At 41.1% G+C, this 16,511-nt stretch overlaps 1 protein-coding gene across 2 annotated transcripts in view; it reads left to right on the plus strand.

Moving 5' to 3' along the window:
• Positions 1-218: 218 nt before the first annotated feature.
• Positions 219-16,511, plus strand: part of LOC115583161 (zinc finger E-box-binding homeobox 1) — a 34,269-nt gene continuing 17,976 nt past the window's right edge. The window contains exons 1-2 of one of the 2 annotated variants that reach the window (XM_030419666.1): positions 219-365; positions 5,026-5,384. In XM_030419666.1, the coding sequence (XP_030275526.1) occupies positions 5,324-5,384 (61 nt within the window). In that variant the 5' untranslated portion in view covers positions 219-365; positions 5,026-5,323. The remainder of the gene's footprint in view (positions 366-5,025; positions 5,385-16,511) is intronic. The other variant, XM_030419667.1, reaches the window with a different exon arrangement.

Genomic DNA, 16,511 nt, shown 5'->3' on the forward strand with positions numbered 1-16,511 from the left:
ATTTTTTCCCCTCTCTGTCATCCTTTCAATAACCTTATGACCTCGGATTTATTTTGTAGTGTCCCTCCGCCAGGTTAAGGACCATTCCTACTTCAACTACATGGCAACAAAGTAGAATACTATACTATAGCTAATAATAATAATATTGGTAATGTTAGTGCAATTGTTAATTATCCATGTCTCGGGAGCCAGGGGTTTAAAACATAGTCCCGGTCAAAGAAACTCTCAGTAACCATAGCAACAGTGGCCACATCTGCTACGTGCCATCTTACAAGCTAAGCTAGCTAAAATAGCTAGCGTTAACTCTAACTTTAAACAAACAGTAGGTCAACTGACTTGATCCGGACGAGTTGAACACCACTATGGTAGGTGTCAAGACACTCAAATATTAAAAATACTGTTAGAATATAATAGCTTTTTCAACATCTTTCCCCTCATATTCGTCACTTTATAAAACGCATTGTGTGCTAACGCCGCCATTTAATCTGCCATTATGCTTCATAAGATTACTTACAGTATCATTTGTAATGTAATATTTGTGAAATGGTATTCCCCACCATCACTTTTTACAGTGTTGGCTCGTTTTGGCTCAGGGGCCCCAGTGCGCTTGGACTATATTGGCATTGTGGTGTTGTGGCATGGCGCTGTAGACTCACGGCAGCCACTACAGCCTGGCAGTGATGCTAGCGTTGACTCATTTGCTCCAAGGCGAGGGGAAGTTCTCCTGACGGACTACTGATGTGCGATCTGGCATATCCACGTCTGTTATTTGAAACAATAGCTCTACATTAAGGTCAGATGGGGTGTTTTCCAGAGAGAACATCTTATGATACAGCTACTATAGCTCTATACACCTTAGTCAATTTTACAGAAGTCACCCTTTAGATGTACCAGATTAAAGGTAACGTTTACATCACACATGTGTAACACATTAAAAACATGTGATCATTTATCATCAGAAGTATGCCTTCTAGAACCAATTATTGAGGTAAATATAGAGTAGGCTTGTTGTGTGTGTTTATTGCTAGACTAGTGACAGACTGATTTTTGGCCTGGCTAATTACTGGGGCCATTGTTGCTAATTTTTCCGTTTGTTAATTTCAGTGTTTTTTGTGTCTGATTGCCTATAAAACTAGAATGGCACTCGGTAAAGCACATACCTCCGCCAAGGGCCAACTGTACCCTTCCATTTAATGAAGCCTAATCCCATGTCACACTCGGTAGCCCTGTATCACTCTAAATTTCAAACAACAGATTACTGCCAAACCATAATTTAAGTTCACTCATTCATAGATACCAGCCATCTAAGTACACAGGATTTATTTTCATCAAGATCCATACATTACTCCCTGAGAAATCAACAGATGTTAATGTCGCAATGTTGAGGGAAATTGAAGGAAAATTCCTGCTTCTGTCCCTGTATCCGGATATATACCAAAAGTTAATGGTCTCTATTCTGGGCTGAGACCCATCCTTCATCCAAGTTTCATGGAAATCCGTTCTGTAGTTTTTGGGTAAGCCTCCTGACAAACCAACAAACCCACCAACAAATGGTCATGGGTGAAAACATAACGTCATGGGTGGATGTAATCAATTCATTTTAAAATGTGCGACTTTGGCTCTTACTCAGCATCCTTTCTTTGTCTGTAGTCCCCATTCTTTGGTTGCACTCAATGTCCCGCCCACAACACTATCTGATTGGTTACATGTCACAAGAAAAAGCCATATCAGTTGACCCCTAGTTTAGATTGTATGCACCTTAACTTTGTGTTTTACACAGTTGCATAAGTTTAGATATAAAGCACATTTGACCTTCACATCTTTTTTCAAAATGAACATTTGCTTAACATTGTCTTGTCTCCTGCCTCAGGCCAAAGTATTTGTTATGTTAAATGACTGAAGCTTCTTTTGCACAAAATTAGAGTGTGAGTGAGTGTTAGTGTGCATGCGCGTGCATTTTCAAACTACTCTTCATCAGGTTTGCATTAGACTCGGATATAAAAAGTCAGACAGCGCTGATGCAGAGATCGTGTTGTCGACTCTCTACAATGTGATCTTGCTTTTCTGTTGAGTTACAAATGGAAATGCCAAAATAAGAACAGAGTTTTTCAAATGCAAAGAAGTGGGCAGCATAATGACTTTTCTCTTTTCTTGTCTTGCCATTCAGAGGGAGGCTTTTCTTTTCCTTTGTCACTTAGGTTGGCATATAATTAACTCCTGCTTAATATGCTGTTTAAGGGCTCTCCTCCCCATGCAAGAAGCTTTGAACCCATAGACCACAGTCAGGGACAAAACCCCAGTGGGACTGCTTCCTCCATGCTCCTCCTTGTGTGTTACTGTGTGTGTGTGTGTGTTTGTAGAGGTAGATGTTTTAACAAGACAGTAGAAAGCTCTAACTATAACACCACAACATTGCTGTGTCCTTACTTTAAGCCGCACAACTATTAAACCAAAACAAGTCTACGCACAAACATCCAACAATCTTATGCCTAGCACATCAAACATCAAATGAATAAACTGTTAAATTATGCATTATTTAACATATCCAAAAGAAATGCATAAGAGTACAGTTGTTGCATGTTTTAAAGTAAATTAAGAAAGCTATGCTGTGGTTGATTTATTTAAATTTGAGCGGTTAACCCCATCAAAAGAAGTGCAGCGTGGCACATTTTTCGTAAACTTGAATAAACAAAAAACCCTCACAAAACTATGCATGTAACAAGTTACAATTATATACTATACATATATACAGATCGGGCCTGAGTGAGAAAGTTACAGTCTGGTTTAAATCAATTGAAATTTTGGAATTTTAAACGAAAAAACATTTCCACCTAACCTGCAGCCCTAGCACTTTGTAGACATATATGAGCATAACTTTAAAAAAAAAAAAAAAAACAGCTCCCAGGACCTCTGAAGCACCTCTGCACCTCTGTGACCCTCATCTGTAGCGAAGTATATTGCCCCCTCCTCGTCCACCTCCTCTCCTCCCTCTCCTCTATCCATCCCACCACAAAGAGCCGTGATGACCCCTTCTGTCCCTGTCTTTCTTTGGCCCGCAGCTCCCTCCCCACCTTCAGGATGCTTTCTCTTCCAGAATCCATTAACAGAAAAACCCCCAGCAGTCCTGACGGTGAAGGAATGAAGGGGGGGGGGGGGGGGGGTGCTTTTTTTTCAACACAAGCTGATTTGAGTTTTACTTATTGTTAGTTACAGCTTCAAAATTACATTTTGAAGTTATCTACTAAATTGGTTCATACTATATACTGTAATGCTTATGTCAGTTTTATGACTGCTGTGCATGAGGACGGCTGTTGTTTCATAATATGCCTACAGCGACGAGGACCAGTGAATTTGCAATGACTTATAAACATAATTTTTAATACGTTTTTAAACTATTCTGTAGGGCAACATCTTACGGTAAAAAAAAAAGTCACGTTGCAATTATTGCGCAATTTTCATTTTCTCTAAAAAACTATTTAAATCATGATGTGACATTTGTATTTTCTTACATCTGGAGGACAAGATTCGTCCGTCATTGCATCTCTGCAGCAAATTATTCTTTTTAACTGTGCAGCCCTACTTATCTGGAAGTCTTATAACAGGCGTATTCATGTGATGATGTTCACTGGTGTGCTTTGATAGTTTAGTCATTGCATAATCAGAATTGACTCGTCCTGGTTGACATAGGCAGTGATGAAATGTAACTAAGTAGGCTATGTTTACTCAAGTATTGTACTTGTGCTATACCTTTACCTCCACTACACTACAGTTTGGAAGCACCTAGTGTACTTTGTACTCCACTACATTTATTTGATCACTTGAGTTACTAGTTACTTTGCAGATTGCATGCAGCATTATTGGCCGTCGGATAAAAAACAAAAAACAAACACATATTCAAATAATGAGAACAATGCTGCCTTTCCAATCTGAGGTAATAGGCCGGGAATCATGACCCATAGTATCTAGTAAATACTGCACATACATTAAATTATATTATTTACCTTTGTGCTTTTGATACTTAGGTGCATTTAAGATACTTTAAGGGCTTTACCAATGTAATCCTTTAATATATCTTAACTCAAACACAAGTGACTCCTACTTTTTAAAAACACTTCATTAATCTCTTTTCTAAAGGTTCCGTGCAGGTAATCTGTCTTTCACCTCTCTAATCTGTTTCACTGTGTCAGATCCCAGTTTGTTTACTGCGCACAGACTCTTACAGCAGGACACATTATGCGCCGTGAAAGGCAACCCTGCTCGCTCGTATTATCTCTAAAGAGGGTGGAGGGGGCACTAGAAAGCCAAGGTGGGGGTCCTGAACGCCGCGTTAGAGTTTTATTTCGGATGTTTTTTTCAGTTGCAAAACAGATTACAGTCCAGGTTGCAACACAAAGGGCTGTCAATGCACCACTTCCTACAGCCATCCATGGGTGAATGGGGGCGCAGGACGGGGTCCTCTCCAGGGTACTCGAGCGCAGGTGCGACGTGCATAACAGTCGGGCCATAAAACACGACGAGGAGGGAGGAGGTGGGGGAGAGCCCGCATACCTGTTGTCATTAACCTGCAGTTAGTCTAATCTCTCAGCGGTGAAAACTTGCAAAGATGGAGTTAACAGCCTCATTTGCACCTCGTCAAACAAACTGTGCGTCCGCGGCACAAGTCGGAGGTGAGCTTTTTTTCTGATCAGCTGTTGCGTCAAAACATGAGGGAAAACTGGCAAATCAACAAGTGGACGAGTCGCGGCGCAGTGATCTGACTGTTCCTGAATATCTTAACTGATTAAAGTGGAGCGTAATCACCAAAAGCGATGGGTTATATTCACACATGCAGTCATTCGGTTGTAGGCGATAGGCTACACGCTATTAAAAAAAAAAAAAAAAGAAAGAAAAAAAGAAAAAGATCATGTAGCTTAGTGTGTCCCGGGACACATGCAGATACATGAACGCTTTCCGTTCAGCAAATTCGGGGCAGTAACTTGTGAAAGTGTACCGGGTGTATTTATTGATCATGTGCTTTGCGTGCAGGTCTTTTCAAACACTGTCGACTTCTCAAATGAGGAAGGTGTAAGCCAACGATGCCAGAGCCTGACCTCAGGGCCAGCCTCTGCTGCTGACATCACTCCTCCTCACGGCTCGTCGCCTCTGCAGCTCTGGAGTCCCATCAAGGTCTGAGTGTCCCGCTGTGACCGAAGGCGATGCCTCATCACCATTCATTCTCAGGCAGGCGCTCAGGACAAACACACACTCGCTTACACCGCTGCCCCCGTGGACAACTTTTTTGAAACGAAATTTAAAAAGAAAGACACAACCAAAGATAGGCGTGATGATGACAGAAGAAAGTCGGGGCAAACGGAGGAAACAAGCCAACCCCAGGAGAAACCGAGGTAAGAAAGTTTGAATAAGTGTGTGAACGATGCGGGCAGATGTTACAGCTGCAGCGGACAGAAGCTCTTTGTTTATTTGTCTTCTGCAGTTTGTGGAAAAACTTCAGTCATTGTATCATCACCGGGTAGCAGTTCGACTACATTCACATTTCACACACACATACATGTGTGTGCGCGATCATGGCTTTTGATTGCCTCGCAGCGCAAAATTGCAAGGATGAGCAGTCAACTTTCGTCAGGTTGGCAGCCACTGGGATTATTCTACCTGTGCACATACCTGGGCAAAGCCGTGAAATAGAGGGTGGAGGGCGAGAAAAGCCCACAACCTCTGTCTGCTTCTGTTTGTGAAATCTCCTGACCCTTGCATATTTTATTTATTAAGTTGTTTATTTAAACAGCTTCAAATCAACGATTTAAAGAGGATCCGCCCTGTTTAAACCCTGTACTTTGTTATTTACTAAGAAATATTTTTTGATCAAACAGAAAGACTTGTCACAGTCCACTCATAATGTACTTCAGTGTGAATTTCTCTTACATGCAGGCTTTACTTCAGTTGCTCTTCACGCTGAAAGTCTAACCTGCTCAAAGAATTAAACTTACTAGGATGTAGTTCCCATAACAAAGTGATCTGACATCAACATTAAGTTTTCAAGCGATTGATTCTGTTTTTAATCAACATTTCTTGGACTGAAAATGGACTGCATCCCAAGTAATACAAGAGAAATAGCTTGGGCGTTTTTTGAACTAAATTGTCACACATGCAACCTTTTTTGTCAAATCTTCCGGTCACTTGCATGAAACAGAGGAGGAAAAATAGTAAGTGCAAGTGTCAACACATTCAACTAATTTTGGCCTTGTTTCTTTCAAATATAAATGTTTTAAAACATGCTGCATTCATTTAAAGCAGCCTACGTACATATGGAATTATTTCTGCACAACATGTTTTAATGTTTCTGTGATTCATCAAGAATAAGTGGAATGCGTCATCTGGCCCTAAAGCTTTGATGCGTCGAGAGTAACCATCTGCTTAATTTTTTAAAACTTTTTTGAGATGTTCTTCATGCATCAGTTAGTGCCTTGTTTATGTGTGACTCTGAACTCACAAACAATTCTATGTTACCTACACCTTGGCACGCACATCACATATAAGCATTTGTTCTCCTGACCTGCTGATGAGGTGGTGTATGTATGTCTGAATTAAATCCTACTTCCCAAAACAAACCAAACAAAAATTATCCACTGCATTAAACGTTGTTTAGCTCCAGATTTAATTTGAAACCCTTTTTTCTAAAGAAAAAAAATCAAAGTGGAAACAAAACCTTAACCCTTGAACATAAATACAGTTTAGTCTAAATTATTTTAATTTTAAGGGGTTTATAGGTGGATGCTTGACTGTCCTGCTGGCTCTGTGGTTCATGCAAAAGTGTTGGGTGATGCAGGCAAACCCCTGACATATCCTAAACTGACCTAACCACTACCACAAATGCAAACATAGCCATAAACCCAGGAAAAAGACAAATGTTTTAGACACATCTCTATCACTGAAAGGATATTTTGTCTTAAAAAAACATACACACACACACTCACAAATCTCGCTGGCTTTATTCTCTCTCGAGGTTCCTGAAAGCCATCGCAAACCGCGCAGGGTGCTTGTTTGTCTCTGATCTGACACACAGCTGTCCTAAACCTATTTGCTCTAAGGAGTCCATTTACTTATATAGTTTATTAGTTTGCTGCAAGTGTTTCCTCATTTTATTCAGAGAGGTGTGAAGCTCAGCGGGAGTGTCACCAGGGTGAGATCCCCTCTGGCTGCTCAGCGATAACGTGTGCTTGAGTGTGCACGCGTACACACACACAAACTCTCACCTTTGAATGTCACGTAGCAGTTTGTCGACCGTCTGAGCTCTGTTTCACAAATCAGCACCATCACACTACTGTGAAAAGCTATCAGTAAAAAGACACACTTACTCACAAGGACCTGTCACTTATCAGAAATAAAAGGCCAGTTCCTTTAATTCATTCAGTGACCTCAGAGGAAAGATAAAGATAACCTCTGGTCAATTTCCACTAGTGTAGGTGTTTTAAAGTGATTGTAAAGAAAGAGGAAAGTGATTGGAATTTATATTTGGTGAGAATCGGAAAGCTGTAAAAGCTATTTCACAATTTAATATCAGGACATAAGTTTGACTGTGTCTTAAGCCAAATGCACGGCGAATAGTTTGTGTGTCTGCATGCATGTCTGCCCTGCACGGATGGCATACTTATACATAACATATGTCTATGTCACAAGTGCGTCTGTGCGTGTGAGAAGCCTGCGTGAGTGAGCAAATGCTTGCATGCGTTTACATCCTCATGTCAGTGTAGAAACGTGCGTATTAAAGCGTGGTGTAGGATTTGGAATGCGCTTGGCTTGAGGCGGCTGTGTGAGCAGGGAGTTAAAGGTCCTTGATAAAACCAAATGAATTTGGCAGGCCAGACTCATAAGACAGCAATTTGGGGATCCTATCCAAACCAGAAGAAAGAGAAAAAACCATAGGCTGACTTTTTCTTCTCTCTCCAAGGCGCCTATTGATTATGTCTCTGTCTCCCCCAATAAAACTGTCAATGTTCGCCAACCTAAAGCAACGTGACGAAATTACTACTCTTCATTCCTGGCAGATTGAAAACAGCCCTGAGACAAAGGAAAGGAAACATATCCATCTGAAATGACGACCTGTGTTAACTGGCTGCGTGTGAGGGATTTGAGTTTCAAAGAGTGTGAATTAATTAGCTGAGCTGTGATAGCCAACATCCCCCCTTCAGGCCTCTTGATTTCTGACACCATGGGGTCATTCGCCTTGCTCCTTATTGATGAAGATAACGGGGAAAATCACCCCATATAATTGTGTATTTTGCTCAACCAAAAATGTCTAAACTTGCTGTGTGATGTTTGAGGTAGACGGGACGATATGTTTATTTTTCTTCAGAAAAAAAGTAAGCCACAATGCGTTTTTTACAATCAGATACAATAATAAAGAAATTAGAGAAAACAACTGAATCATTCTTTCAGTTTTTGGAGGTTTAATGAAGCAACCCCTTTATAACCCTTCCCTATCTTTACACTTTTCCCAGAAGTCACCCTTGTGTCCCAGTACTGTTAGTCAATTAGCAAAGGCAACACAATTAAGAAAATGTTGTCATGTTGTTTATTTAAAATCTTCTGGCTGTGTTCTGTACGGGATCTCCCCTGCCTTCAGACTCGATAGAATGACCCATTCAAACCCTTGCTCCTGAATCAAATGTCGGATTACATTTCGTAAGCTGCCTCACAAACATATTTATTCCTGTTGTCTTGCGCGTTATGTTTCGTTAGTCCGTGAAAAACCTCCCTCTGTTCCTGACTTGATGTGCCGGTTTAAGAGAGAGCTCTCTCTCTCTCCATGTTTCCCTCGCTCCCTCTTTCTCGTTTTTCTTCTTTTTTCAAGTGCCAATTTATTTAAACTCCTTTCCCCTTTTCTTCTTTCTCCTTCATTGATTTCCAAACCCCAGTCTTTGTATGCAGCTGGGGCCCAGCTGTGTGTCTGTGACTGTGTATGTGTGCGCATACATGTGTGTCTGTGTGTTTGTGTGGGTTTTTCTGGCACAGTGCTGCCACACTGAGCATAGCACACTGTACACAAAGGACTCGAGCAGCGAAAAAGAGGGGGAAAAAGAGAAAGGGAGAGAATAGGGGGAAAACTTTTGAACGTTAAAGACTGACGTGCTTGTACTGTACAGAGTGGAGGGGCCGGGCTTTTTTTGGACTGGGCCTAGTATAACGGCAGATGTATCGTCGCTCTGGGATGAGGGGTGGGGAGAGCGAGACAGCAATGAAGAGCGCAGGCACCACAGTTTATTACCAGGACTCTTCAAGGGGCTCAGCTCAGGCGTCAGAACCAGCGGGTGGGAGGGACAGAGGAGGAAGAAAAGAGAGGAGGATGACAGAGGTGGGGAACTGATGGGGTTGACAGGGCCGGAGACAGCGAAAACAGCTCTCCGGCGTGAGAAGACAAGAGATGGAGGGGCTGAGGGGCGTGAGGGGTAGAGACAGAGCAGACGGGACGAGCGACAGAATGCGGTGAAATCTAAGTGTTTCCTTGTTTGCTCCTCCACGTTCCCACAGCTCCAAGTGTCACAGATTTCTCCCATCCTGGTTCTGCGTGTGTGATGCCAGACCCTGCAGAGCTGTAATGGGGAATCCCTTGATTGAGTCTCTCTGGTATTTTTCACATGTTTATTTGATTATTGCTCGTTCTGATGCTTCAGATGAAGCCAAAGCAGACCCATGTCTTACTGTACGTTCTTGCCACGCTCTTGATCCACTCCAGGAGGAATTATTTGGAAAGTTTTGCGGTGCCATTGCAAGATTAATGGATGCAGAGGGGTTTTCCGCCATATAAGCTCCTTCATGACTGCTAAGAGATGTAGAACCTTTTTTGTCGCAGTGATACAGCAATATTTCTATGTTGCCACAAATTATACAATTGTTTTTTAAAAATCTTTTAACAGACATTAAACTTTAAACTTTATTCAAACCATCACAATTTGATCCCTTAATCGATTGTGGTCCAATCCAGTGTGGTCATCACTATATAATAAGAGCAGCACCAATAAGGAACACAGGACTTTATTATACCCGTCTCGTGCTCTTCAAAACACAGACTAATATCTAGCTCTGGTCTTTACTGTGAATGGGTACAATCGCCATTCACTTAAATGTTGAAGGACACTGCGGTAGTCACGGATCTGATAGTCAGTGATTAACGCAACACCTGGGGGACGCACACGTTTCTGTTCCATCAGGCGCAATGTTATGACTTGTGTTAAAATAAAGGCCGCTGGCTTGTTGATATCTTTCTGTCCTTTTCTGTTCAAGCAGCAGTTAAACATGATTCAGTCAGTGCTGACTTTAAAAGAGAGACCAAAGTCAAAAGATATTACAGAAGTAACCATTGTAAGTGGTGTCTGTGACCCTAATAACTGAGCGCTGTCGGCTGCCGGATCGGTACTGCACATTCAACAACTTCAACAGAGATAGAAATGAAGTGAGATGTCTCACTCCTCACTTCTGTTTTTAGCCTCAGAAACAAATGATGTTTCCAGTTCGAATCTTGTTGATTGAAAGTTTAAAGTGTTCTGGATGTAGTCTGATGAGCTGTATGATCTGCTGCTTCCTACTGTTCCCTGTTTTTCCAGCGTGTTCATAGTGACAAATGTGACACACTCAAAAAACAAAAAGAACAGAAAGCCAGTCCTCTCTTTTGCCGGTGGAAAACGAGTCAGTCGCCTGCAACTAATTTCAGTGTAAAAGTGGTTTTACAAACTTGGCGGAAAGGATCACACTCATCTAAACTGTAAGATAGCACCAACAGCCACAGAGCTCATTAGGTGTGTGTGAGTGGCATGTGTTTGTATGTGAGCAAAAGTGCGTATCCACGCACCTACAGTAAGCGTGGGTACACACTTTTCACACGTTTAACATTAGCTGTAGTTCTTGCGGCTTCTCACTCACATACAGGCATTTCTATTTTCACATCAAAGGCGTTTTATCTGATAGAGAAGGTTAACATACTGTAGAGTTAGATGTTGCAAATTGATCCCTCCTCATTCTTGAAATATTCCATTTGCAGCGTTATTACTACATTCTTTGTCATTGCTTTGGCAGGGCTCCTCACCATTAATTCTATTTGTAGATCTTCCTTTTTGTGCAGTGAGCCTGGGTATCATGTGTTTGATATTCTGCACATGTTTGACAGAAGAAAGAGGTTATAACAATCCACATAGAGGCAGGCTTTCTGTGCACAATTTATAGATATGTGCTGTTTTATCACACCTCAAATTAAATTTGGAAACCCTGCTTCAGCTGTCATGTATTACAAGGCCCAGATGGGTGGCAGAGAGAGAAAGAGAATGAGACAGGGGGAGAGAGGAGAGCAGCCTGGCAAGGAGGCAGAAGAACTCAGCTGGCTAAGAGGGTGCCAGTGTTTGTGAGTGAGGGAGCTCAATATAGCAGAGCAGCAGGGTGAAAGAGGAACAGTTTCATATGTGTCAGCAACAGATACACAGGAGTGTGGTGGAATTAGTTGAAGCACCGCCTTGATCACCTCTGAAGGCCCAAAAACTTCACCAACACTATCATCTGTTCAAGTCCAAGTCCATTTTCTTATTGCCTTAATGTTTTCACACCAAATGTTAGTCTGTGTTTCACTTAGACTTGTGCTGCACTTCCACTTACTGTTAGCACTATATACACAACTGTATCAAAAGAGAAGTAATCAATTAAAATGTTTAGCTGTGCATTCATGGCTGACAAACAAAGGGATCTTGTTTCTCAAGACCACAGCATGGTGCTAGAAGAAACATGTGCTATGAATTAATAGTAGGCAGTGGGAGTGCGTGATATGGATACATTTGTCAAGGATGGTATGTGTGGTTTAATAGTACAAGATTATCTGTCAAGATAAAGGAAAATGGATTAACTGATTTGTCATGCATCACTATAGTGCTGCAGGATTGTTTTAGTTATCAATTAATATTGGATTAATTGTAAAGAATTTCTCAAAGCCGATGGTGATGACTTCTGTCCAGTTAACAGTCCAAATTATAACTCTGTTTGCAATGATACAAAACGCAGCAATTCTTCACATTCGAAATGATAGGACCAAAGAATGGTTTGCATTTTTGCCTCTTTATTGATTTATTATTATTGACAGTTTATTTTCTGTTGATGAAATAAGCAGGTCTTTAATTTTTTGGCTAATCCCAAAAAATAAATACCTGACAAATAGATATACATCATAACATTAAAGGTCCAGTGTGTAGAATTAAAAGGGATATAGGAGGATCTAATGGCAGAAATGCAATATAGTATTCATAATTATGTTTTCATTACTGTTTAGTCACCTTCAGTGTTGGGTAGTGTTACTTGTTACATTACATGATTACTGCCATTTAAAGTAACTTGTGACATTATAGCATTACCAATGGTGAAAAGAAACTCGTTAGAGTACTTTCGTGTTACCAACAATTAAAATCCCTTTGTGATTCCTTGCATTTGAATGGCATATTCCATGACCCATCACCCAATCTGAAACTCTGCTGGCTTATAATGACAGACGCAATAGCTGTTTCTCAACTCTTTATTGATCTTTTATGTTAAATTACAAAACAAAAAGTTGAGTGAGTACAGGGCCCCATATACCTAAAAGTTCATACAACATGTATTTTTTTCAACCCAATAAAAATGGATGTACATGAAAGTAAACAGAAATTGAAGATACCTGACCGGTTGCAGCTGCACAGTATGCCTACCTCTATGAAAACAGGCTTGTATAGCCTCCAGTACATCATGTTTGAACATAACGTGTACCTGCACACTGACATAACCTGTAGCCCCGACACAGCTGGAGGTGGCTGCGCACTACCTGCCAAGAAGTAGGAAAGAAACTGATAGAGGAAACAGCGAAATATGTTGAAATTCTTACGGTAACAGCTTACTTATTTGAAAATGTAACTAAATAATGCATCACTTGTAATACAAACGTGTTGAGTTACTTGTCCCAACAAAAAAGTTATCTGCGTATTGCGTTTTTCATGGACTAACTACAGCATTACCCCAACTTGTCACCTGAAACTAAAAATTGTGTTTCCATTACCTGAGAATGAGCCACTGCAATGGAGGATAAGGCAAGCTGTCTTTCATTGGTTTCAATCTGCGACTTCACCACTAAATCCGATTACACTTGATTTTACGTCTGGAAATTTCACGGTAAGCAGGTGGTATTAACCAAGCAAAGTATTTGAAATTACCCCAAAATTACCACAATAATTGCCTCAATATTTATTGAAAATTGCTCCATCATTATTCTATTTTCCCAGAAGCAGTTTATAAATAGCTGGTAATTTCTTTAGTATATTTCCAGGAAACTTCCATCTAGTTCCTCTCTAACTTCCCCTTCAGCAGGCCACTAAAATTAAGTGAGTTGTTTCAGCTTAACCTCGGACTAGTTCCTGTCTAACATTCCCTTAGCAGGCCACTAATTGATTAGAGCGATTTTCAATTCATTTTGAGTTAGTTGTGGTAATTGGGGGGTAATTTCAGATACATTTTAAATATGTAACTCTGTAATTACCACCGCTTTTTCCCATAAAATTTGCAGACCCATTAAATGAAATGTTACTCTCAAGTCTACACACTGGAACAACTACAGATATTAAAGGCATCACCACTATACATAAGCAGAGTCTTAAAATCAACAAATGTATATCTTTTGCTATATAATGTCCACCAAGTGTTGGTACTTCTATCCGCCCAGGTGAGAAAAAAAAACAAAACTTGGACTGCCTATAAGAAAGGCTCTTTGGGAGAGGTCAGCCAGCTGACTCTCCCACTTCTCCTTGTACCTGTGATCACCTGGCACCACCACCTTCATCTGACCTGTACATCCCACACACAGATACTGCACACACGCATATTACCTGGGATGGAGTAAACACATTCCATCATGAAGCGAACACACTCCACTGACTTCTTAGGCCCACCTGTATCGGTCAAGGCTTTTGGTCTTAAGTTCATAAATTTTACTATCACCCTATCTGACTCCCTCCCACTCACTCCCTCACTCTTTATTTTGCCAGCAACATTTCATTTTAGCACATTTCCACTTTGTCACCACCAGACACTTTCAGAGGCAGATGGCCTCTGCAGCTGCTGCCTCAAAGGCAATAATTTTGTTCTTTCATTCTGTCAATTAGATCACTTACAAAAAAAACATAGCTGGTGGTTTTTATGCCTTTAAAGGTTGTCTTTTTTTCAGGTTTTAACACACTTTGCAAAGATATTGCAGCATGCACTATTAGATCACTTAAATTAATCGCTTAAAGTTCAGGTATGATAAGGAACAGGATCCATGCACCGGAAATATTTTGTGCGAGAAAGGAAGCAGCGAAGTTAATCAGTATGCACTGGTCAACTCTGTCATTTATCACTGTCTAACAATCTAGTAGATAGTCTTATCTCATCGTTTTTATAGAATTTCTCATGGTTCTTGACAGGTTATGGTTTGTTTGATGGTGTTGCAAAATGACAAGACCAGAGAGGTCTTTTTTTTTAACTATATAGACCAGTCATTGATGGAAATGATAATGAATAGCTAAGGGGGACAAAAACATTCTGAAGCTGTAAAGAATCGATTTATTTTCCGTTTTCGGCAGTGCGGTCAACTTGGGTACCTCAGCGAAACAGTGCAGTTATGATTATACGGTGCATGTGTCCAGAATTGCAGGAGGGATGGAGGGGGAAGTAAGTCATAAAGCTGCCTGGCAGCATATCAGAGGGAGGTAACGTCATCTAAATGATACAAGTAATGGGTAGGTGTGAATGTGTCCAGGCCTGATATTGGGACGGGGCTCTGGAAGTTTTACTTCATTTACTTCATTGTCACATCTTCCTCAGATTTGCGGCTTTATTTGGCTGTCATCTGTTGCCTTCCTTTCACTATGTGTGAGTCTCTTCTTTATCGCCCCTTTGATTCCTCTTTATCTCCTTGTATCTCAACTCCCCCACCCTCTATCCCTTTTGACCCTTTCTTACATTTTCATCCACTCCTTCTCCTACTTTCTTCCCTTCTCCTTCCATCTATCCATCCTCCGCTCCTCCTCCCAGCCCCGGGTTCCCCAAGCCCTGCACTGTCGCCACCATGCCCCCCCCCCCCTCCCTGAGCGCCTCCCCTGTCCCACTGACACCACACGCTGCTCCCATCCCCCGAAAACCACTTCAAACAGCCAGCGCCATCAAAGCCCACAGTCAGTCAGCCAGGCAGCCAGTCAGCCAGCCAGCCAGCCTTCTGCTTCGACTTAAAATTACTGTCGTCCCAGTCGCAAGGCTGCTTTCCTCTTCTGATACACATCAAAGATCCTCTTAAACTCCCGAAGTTTGCTTTTTAAACCTTTCTTCTTGTCGAGTCTTTTTTTATATACATTATTTCGCTGGTTGAGGTTTTTGTTCTCCCTCTCCCTTTCTCTCTCTTCTTGCCATCATTTTTTTTCTCCAGGTCAGTAATGACATGCACACACTCTCTTGTGCGGTTCTGCTGCCATTGCATTTTTCTCCATGACTTTAATTAGTTTCTTTTTCAAGGCGTTGGTTCGGGCTTCACATGCACAGCACACACAGTCACTCTCTCTCACACACACGCAAGTACATCAAGCTGCAACTAACAAGCATAAGGATGTGTGTAAATTAATATGCAATATGACTCATACATCTCCCTAATCAGAACTTCTTAACCACAAAAAGACCAGTTTAATAGCCTGTGTGTGTGTGTGATAGTTTGTGCGACTGTGCGTTCCTCTTTTTGCTGCTCGTGTTTCTTTATATGTGCGTGCTTGAGCGGCAGAAAAAGTGACCAAAAAAAGGGACAGGGAAGCGGGGACGGAGAGAAGAAAGTAAGATAGTGTTTGCAGACATGTGAGGAACAACTGAGACAAAGACAAAGAAAATAAAAGCAGAGTGACACATTAGAAAGGCATGTCTTCTATGTTTCAAAGCCATGGAGGTCACATGTGGTCACATGAAATGTTTTAGAGTATCATCATCTCTCGGCTGGAGGATGTAATGTCAATGTGGGCCAGAGGATGGCGCCCCGTCTGTACGTTAACCAAGCAGGAACTGACTGTCAGGCTGCATCTATTAGGCCATTTATCATTATAAGGCAAAGTATATTTAGATACAGTCACATTTTTATACATTCTAATTTTACTGAATGACTTCTGAGGCCAAGAGCGGTCTGTTCTCGTCTTTCCTTTGCGGACTGTCAGGACTTTTATTTTTTACTTTTAGTGGTTTAAAGTGAGGTGGAATAACAGAGCAAATTATTATTATTGTCAGTTGCAGTGGCAGTGAGAGCTGTAATAACAGTGGAATTGATGTTGCTGTAATACCTTCATATGGTCTGCTCTGATCTTTTATAATGTGGCTTTCTCCAAATTCTTATTTCTTTGTGTTTTAAATCTACTTTGAGTGGTTAGATGAAGACATTTTGGGCTTTAATGCATTAAATTGTTCTTTTCAAGAACACCGCATATTGCAAAACACCTCTAACAGACCTT

This window comes from Sparus aurata, chromosome 6 (genome assembly GCF_900880675.1).
Source record: "Sparus aurata chromosome 6, fSpaAur1.1, whole genome shotgun sequence".
Lineage (NCBI taxonomy): Eukaryota > Metazoa > Chordata > Actinopteri > Spariformes > Sparidae > Sparus > Sparus aurata.